The 7720-nt window shown below is 35.0% G+C and overlaps 2 protein-coding genes across 2 annotated transcripts; one reads left to right on the top strand and one right to left on the bottom strand.

Moving 5' to 3' along the window:
• Window positions 1-518: 518 nt before the first annotated feature.
• Window positions 519-1328, bottom strand: G6M90_00g111640 (uncharacterized protein; the record flags this gene model as incomplete). The annotated part of the gene is made up of 1 exon (XM_014688217.1): window positions 519-1328. One exon carries the CDS (start codon window positions 1326-1328, stop codon window positions 519-521), a length of 810 nt encoding a protein of 269 aa, XP_014543703.1.
• A 617-nt stretch (window positions 1329-1945) lies between these two features.
• Window positions 1946-4486, top strand: cctP_3 (Phenylalanine aminomutase L-beta-phenylalanine forming; the record flags this gene model as incomplete). Its single annotated transcript, XM_066131834.1, has 4 exons — window positions 1946-2079; window positions 2143-2249; window positions 2309-4200; window positions 4265-4486. The coding sequence occupies 4 exons, from the start codon at window positions 1946-1948 to the stop codon at window positions 4484-4486; spliced, it is 2355 nt and encodes a 784-aa protein (XP_065987933.1).
• Window positions 4487-7720: the final 3234 nt, after the last annotated feature.

Genomic DNA, 7720 nt, shown 5'->3' with positions numbered 1-7720 from the left:
ATAAGTGGTTACTATGCTACGCTACCACAATTACAGGCCATATATAGTTTGAACTTACATATGTAAGCTGTGATTAGTTTAGAGGGCCTTAAATTGCTATAATTGGCTCAAATTTAAAGGCCGGTACGTCCCTTTATAGTAGATTATTACTTGCGGACCTGCCCTAATTCGATAGCAGCTTCAAAAGCCCTCGAATTCAGCAGCCCCAAAAGCCTCAAATTTGACCCGCCCGGCTCACCGCTTTGCTTACATTCATGACAAGGGCTTACGTTGTCATAAAACCTACGTATTAACTAGAAGAGGGACAAAATAGCGAAAAGAGGAAAGAAAGACACCAGCCGCGGTGCTCCACTTGGTCACAATAGTAAAGTGAGTGCAAGTCCCTGCTTGTTCTAGAATCTAGACGGAGTTACTTTGGCACCTAACACTACAGTCTCGACTCAAAACGACAGCAGAGTCTGCGGGCCGGAAATTGGCTCCCACAGGCGCTTCATAAAGAAGAAGAAAAAGATTTCAGTCTACAGTTTCGCGGTAGACTTCAATAGCGCCTTGGGCCGCCGCATCATATCCCGATGGGGGATACAGGCGTTGATGCCAAACGGCCTCAAGTCCAAAACCGTCTCATTCATCACTTCAAATCCCAATTTTTGATACAGCCTCCAACCCATATCCGAGGCCTGCATCGCAGATATGATACCTCTCTCATCAGCAACCTTCACAGCATGTTTAATCAATAGGCTAAGTGCACCACGCCGCCAGTACGCTGGGAGCGTCATTCCAACCTCGAAAAGAAGGTAGGGCTCATTAGGGAAGTGCTTCTTCCTGAATAGAGCTGCAAGTCGATTCAGCTCCCTCCCAACTGCAGTCTCTGAAAATGCGCTCATTCTTTCTTCATCAATCCTCGTCAGGTCGCGGCTGGTCGCACCTTGTTGGCTCGGCCTAGATGCTGCAATACGGGTTGAACCTCTAGTCTCGCATCCTTTCTCGTCAGAATCAGTGTTGCCGCTGTAACCATCTCGTGTCTCAATTCGCCACACGATGAACGATACAATTCCATGATACTTGTCGCATTCTGATGGGATGCCTGTGTCCGTGACCCTGTAGAAGGACGTGTTGTCTTCTGCGCGACGACGAAATGCTGTGCGAACAACATCTCCCATACGCTTCAGATACTCCTCTTCTGAGACTTCTCGATTGGCCTCGAAATTAGCTAGTCTTCGCCTAGCGATGGAAAGGGGATGTAGCGGGCTCTGAGCCACGGCTGCATGCTCGATCGCTACTATGATCGGGATATCATCTTCAACGACGGGTGAGACGACTAGAGGCATAGTTGGATTTATTTCAGAGTGAAGCAGATCTGTTTTTTTCGGGGATTCGTAGGATCAGGAAGTCAAAGTTGAAACCTTACACGAGTAGGAGTCAACGGATACTCCTGCGGCATCATAAGCTTCTCTAGTACCACATGCAAGCAGGCTCCGCAAGCCTAACACCATGAAGCCAAGATGATGGCCGTCAAAGTCGCCGAATTGAGACTGGATGTGGCGTGGTCAGGAGACAAAAATCGGTGACTATGCATGCAATGAGTGACCTTGCATATCGACGGAGTGACCTTGCATTCTCTTTCCTAAATAAGTCAAAGCTTCCGATGTGCAAAGCGTTGGTTGTCCTTGGGTTTATGTTTTCTGGTGGAGTTCATGTCCGTTACTGGAAAATTGCAGCAGCGCTTCGACGGTTCGTACGGTTCAAGGTTGTTGTTGGTGGAATGGTCTAGTCAATGCAATCAGAGCATTCAGGTACCCAATTTGATTATTTGTTCATGTCGTGTCGCCCCTTTGAAGGTATTATTTGGCAACACTTCGCTAAGCATAAAACACAAATCACAAATCACAAGCAGTACCCGAGCCCTGATAGAGTTGTTGCTTTCCTCGAATTCTTAATCGAAACCATGTCTGTCTATTTGAATAGCCATTTCGAATTGGCTTCGAGGCTGTTTGAGGATACTGAGGCGTACAAGCCGGGTCAGAAAGTCATTATAACAGGACAGGATTTGGAGGTCTCAACTGTAGTGGCTGTCTCGAGGTAATTTGGTGTCCCGAATTCCCCCTCAAGGAAATTCCGCGTTATTCATGTGCTATTTGGTAGAGGGCGATGCCAGCCACAGCTCACCAAGGACGAAACAACTTCACGGCGCATCCGCGCAAGCGTGTCTCGGCTTGCCGAGTATCTTGGTAGTGGAAACACTGTGTACGGTACAGTCACAAATTCTCAACGCCCTGAATTTGATCATCGTCAGGTTAACATCCTACAGGGGTAACGACTGGCTTCGGTGGAAGCGCCGACTCACGCACAACAGAAACGGGCAAGTTACAGTTGGCTCTGCTGCAACTGACTCAAAATGGTGTCCTTCGCGAGTCAGATAAGACGGCTGATAATGCAAACGGGAACTTTGAGCACCATACGGAAATAAGCTGTTATCCAACCGCTTGGGTGCGTGCTTCCATGTTTGTCAGATGCAACGCAACTGCCCGTGGCCATTCTGCCGTCACGTTGGAAGTGCTGCAGGCCATTCTCCGTCTCCTACGACATGATGTAGTTCCAATCATCCCCCTGAGGGGAACAGTCTCGGCATCTGGCGACCTGATGCCACTCTCATACATCGCCGGCGCAATCGAAGGCAATCCCGATGTTGTTGTTCGCACAACGCTTGGCACAAAGTCTATCATTCAAAGTGCCAGCGAGGCGCTTGAGCGTGAGAATATCCAGAAAATCATCTTTGGTCCAAAAGAGGCCGTGGGTCTTGTCAACGGCACGGCTCCCTCGGCGGCGGTGGCAGCGCTGGTCATGTACGAGGCACATCATTTGGCCACGCTGACGCAAGCCATCACGGCTATGACAGTCGACGCCATGACGGCGAATGCGGAGAGCTTTCACCCTTTCATCGCGCTTGTCCGGCCACATGCTGGCCAAATAGAGGCCAGCAAAAACATCCTTGCGTTCCTGCAGGACTCATCTTTTGCCAAGGGAATCAAAACCGTAAAAGAGTCTAACCCAAGCGGCCTTGCGCAAGACCGTTACGCTCTTCGCAGCTCCCCTCAATGGATCGGGCCGCAGCTAGAGGATCTTCTTTCTGCGCATAAGCAGATCACAACCGAGTTGAACTCTTCGGCCGACAACCCTCTGGTAGATGGCGATTCGGGGGATGTGTACTATGGTGCGAATTTCCAGGCCGCAGCAGTAACTTCTGCCATGGAGAAGACCAGAATAGCACTGCAGATGCTGGGTCGATTACTTTTCGCGCAGTCTACTGAGTTAATCGACCCGAACCTTAATGGCTTGCCCGCGAACCTGGCCGCGGACGACCCAAGCACCTCATTCACCATGAAAGGGGTTGATATAAGCATGGCTGCATACGCCTCGGAGCTGTGTTATCTTGCGAACCCTGTGAGCTCGCATGTGCACACGGCAGAGATGCACAACCAGTCTATCAACTCATTGGCCTTTTTGTCCGCCCGTATGACCAAGAAAGCAGCAGAATTGCTTTCCCTAATGGCTGCAACATGTTTGTACATTGTTTGTCAGGCCATGGATCTACGGGCTTTCCAATCTGAGTTTCTCTCCGAGCTCCAGGTTGCAATTGACACTTTAAGCAAGGAGGTGCTTGCAGAACATATAGAGCAACCAGATCTGCTCGAGCTTAATCTTGCCTTGAGGCGATGCATAGAATCATCGTGGAAGGATGCATCGCGATTGGACGTTCCGGACCGTGCTAAAGCTGTCGGCGACGCAACAACGCTGGAACTTATAAAAGCCATCACTCTAAACCAATCATCGTCTTCAAAATTTGCATCACTCTGCATCATTGAATCGTGGCGACATGAGGTTGAAAACATAACAATGCGCGTGTATGGCATCGTCAAACGGAAATTCTTTGCGTGCCCTACCACTGAGAAATACATTGGAATTGGTCCCCGAGCACTCTACATGAAAATTAGGCATGACCTTGGCGTGCCGTTCCATCAGGGACTAGTCGAACACCCCGTCTCCCAGGGGAAGGACGAAAGGATCCAGGGCAAAACCGCAAGACCTCGAAAAACAATAGGCTCGTGGGTATCGATTATTTATGAAGCCTTGTTAGAAGGCAAGATCTATGATGCAATATACCGTTGCTTGCCCCGCGAAGCGGAAAACGCCGCCAGCAATGTAAGCATCACTAATGCGGACCACACGACTGATTGCTGTCGAAATACTGAAAAAATGCGAGCAGGGCGGAGTATCAGCTAGCGATATCATCTCAAACACACGCCCACGTTCTATCGAGAGCGCCGCACCAAGCTCAAGTCTATATGAAACATCGAGTATTCGAAAGAGGAAGCTGTCCCAGGACCATCTCGCGTGCGCAAGAAGCCAAGAACATCGCCCGATACGCTATCGACTTAATCTAGTGGATTCTAGTAATGATACAACAAACTCGGCGAGTATGGAATAAAACTAAATCCTTCTAATTACTTAAGGGAATTGCTAGACGGGCATGACACTTTGGCTACACGGGCATGACTCTTACATGGGTATGATTTTTACTACTTTTAATTAGTTATATTATTCCTATTAATAAATATAGGATTTTATTACCTTAGCTATAAGTACCTAGGCTATTTTACCTTACCTTTATATAAATTAGTTTATTTTACCTAAGCTATTATATAATAATTATATAATTATATAATTAATATAAGTTTAAGGCTTATTTTCTTTTTTTTCTTAGGTTTTAAATAAATTATAATATAATACTTTATATTAAAAAAAAAGTAATTAATTTTTTTATATATAAATACTTTTCTTATTTTTAAGACTTATAAAAATATATTTATAATATATTTATATTAAGTCTTTTATATTATATAAATTTTTATAAGTAATAAAGCCTTAATTTAGGTAATTAATTATATTAAAAAATATAATAATAGCTTAGTTAATAAGGTATATTTAGTTTTTTATTAATTAAAGATTAATTATACTTTATAAGTAGCTTTATAATAAGTATTAATTAGTTTTATAAACTTAAAAATAAAAATATACTTAATAACTTATTTACTTTTTTCTTATAAATACTTTTAAATTTTTTATACTTTTATAGCTTATAAAGCTTTTATAAGCTTATATAAGGCTTTTAATTTAATTATAAAATATATTTTTAAAATAACTTTATTTATAAAACTAAATAAAGCTAATATATTAAAGTGCTTATATTTAGCTTAAAAAAGGATTTATTTACTCTTAAATCTCTTAAATTACCCTTATTTATATAATAACTTTTAATAAGAATAAAACCTAAGTTTAAATTTATAATAAGTATAATATAAAAGATTATTAATAAAAGCTAAAAGTTAATTATAAATTTTATTTAATTATATAAATAAGTATAAGCTTAATAAAAGAAATAAAAGTAATTACCTTTAAGTTTTAAATTATATAATTTTTTTTTATTATACTTTTTACCTTATATATTATTTATATAATCTTTTTAAATATTATTAACTCTTAAGAATATTAATTTATTACTTATATAATAATTTTTATTTCTTATTTTAAAGCTAATTTTTAACTTATTAATTCTAAGTAATATAATATTTTTAGTTAAAACCCTTTTTAAAATAATAAATATATTTATAAAAAAAAATAAGTTTAATATTATTTAATAAAATAAGTACTTTTATAAAAAATAATTAATTAAATACTTAATTTAATATAATTAGTTTAAATAATTTTAAGCTATAAAGGGCTTTAATCTTTAAAACTAAAGAACTTATAAGTATAAATATAAATAAATAATAATTATTAAGGCTTTAAAAAAAGATAAATAGCTTTTTTAATAATATAAAAATATAAAATATTATTAATATAATTATATATAAAGTATTATATTATTTATATACTTTTTTTATTAATAACTTATTATATTAATTAAAGTAATTATTAAGTTAATAAGCTATTAAGTAGGTATTTAAGCTAATAATATAGCTATTATTATTAAAAAGTAATTTCTTAATATTATACTTTTATAAAAGGATATTTATAATACTTATTTACTTATTAATTAAAAAAAACTTAAAGGTTATATATTTATTATAATATTAATTAGACTTTTTAATAAAAAAAAAGTCTTATATATTATTAAGTAAGCTAATAATAACCTAAATAGATTACTTAGCTTTATTTAAACTTTTTTATATTATTTATAAATATAAAAGTACTTCCTTAAAGTTATTAGCTTTAATAATATATATAATATTAATTACTTTAAGCTTTTTTTATTTTAAGCTATTAAATAAACCTATTTTAGAATAATATTTAATATTATATTTAATTTAATAAATAATAAGAAAAGAAAAGGATTTTAATTTCTTATAAAAAGTATTTATAAACTTAATATAAAATACTTAATTTAATAGCCTAATATTATTATTATAAACTTTAATAAGGTAATAAAATTTACTTTTAATAATTAGTTCTTAAATATATAATAATAGCTTTATATTTATTATATTTTTTTAAATATTTTACTTAAATTAAAAACTAAGTAAATAAGTAAATATAAAAAGAATATTAGCCTTAATATTAATAATAATAAAAATATTCCCTTTAAGATATAAGTTAGGCTTAATATTATTATAGACTCAAGCTAAAGGCTCAGGTCTAGGTAGAATCCTAAGCAGAGCCGGCCCGGACTTAATATAAATAAACTTTAAGCTACTAAAAACCTTAAGGTTTAAATAAAACTCTAAGTAAAGCTAAACTAAATCTAGTATAAATAAACTCTAGATTAAAATAAGGTATATTAAGAAGAATAAAAAGAAGATAAAACCTTTTTTTTTCTTTTTTTTTTAAGTTTATTTTTATTATTTAATAATATATATATATAGCTATAAGTATAATTAATTTATTATAAAAAATAAACTTTACTATAAATAATCTTATAAAATAAATAGCTAGTATAAAACCAGGCTTATTTATACCTAGAAATACTATACTAGCTAGCAGCCCCTAGAGTAATATTATAGTACTTTAAGAAGTTATTACTACCTAGGTATAAAAGCTTTATAAGCTTATTAAATAATATTTTCTTCTTAAAAACTAAATAATATAAATTCCCTTTATAATAATAATATTAGCTTATATTAGCCCCTAAGTAAAGTGTAAACTAATCCTAATAAGAGCTTTATTTAATAATAATAAAACTATATTTATAGCCTAAAAAAGCCTAATATAATATAAGCTAGTTATAAATATAATATTTATAAGTAATAATTATAATTAATAAGCTTTTATTTTCTAGAATCTCTTAGCTAAGGTTTAGGGCTAAATAGCTCCTTACTTTAAAGATAATAGGAAAGTTAGCTATAACCTAGCTATATTTCTAGGCTACTTAGCTACTATATATATTAATTTTTATAGGAAGAAAATAGCTTTTACTAAGCTTAATTAAATAAAATAATAATAAAATAAATTATTTATAAACTTTTTTATCTAATTTAAAAATAAAATTATACTTATTAAAAGCTTTAAATAAAAGAACTTTATTAAGTTAATAAAATTATAGTAATTTCTTAATAAATATATATAAGAAAAAATTATTAGTTAAGAGATATTATATTCTAAATATACTAAGATAATAGCTTACTTTTATAGTATAGCTGTAAATATTAAATTATTATCATTAAAG

Source organism: Metarhizium brunneum, chromosome 7, assembly GCF_013426205.1.
Source record: "Metarhizium brunneum chromosome 7, complete sequence".
NCBI classification, from domain to species: Eukaryota; Fungi; Ascomycota; class Sordariomycetes; order Hypocreales; family Clavicipitaceae; genus Metarhizium; species Metarhizium brunneum.
The sequence above is the reverse complement of the archived record's forward strand: the minus strand, read 5'-3'. Positions and strand labels throughout refer to the sequence as shown.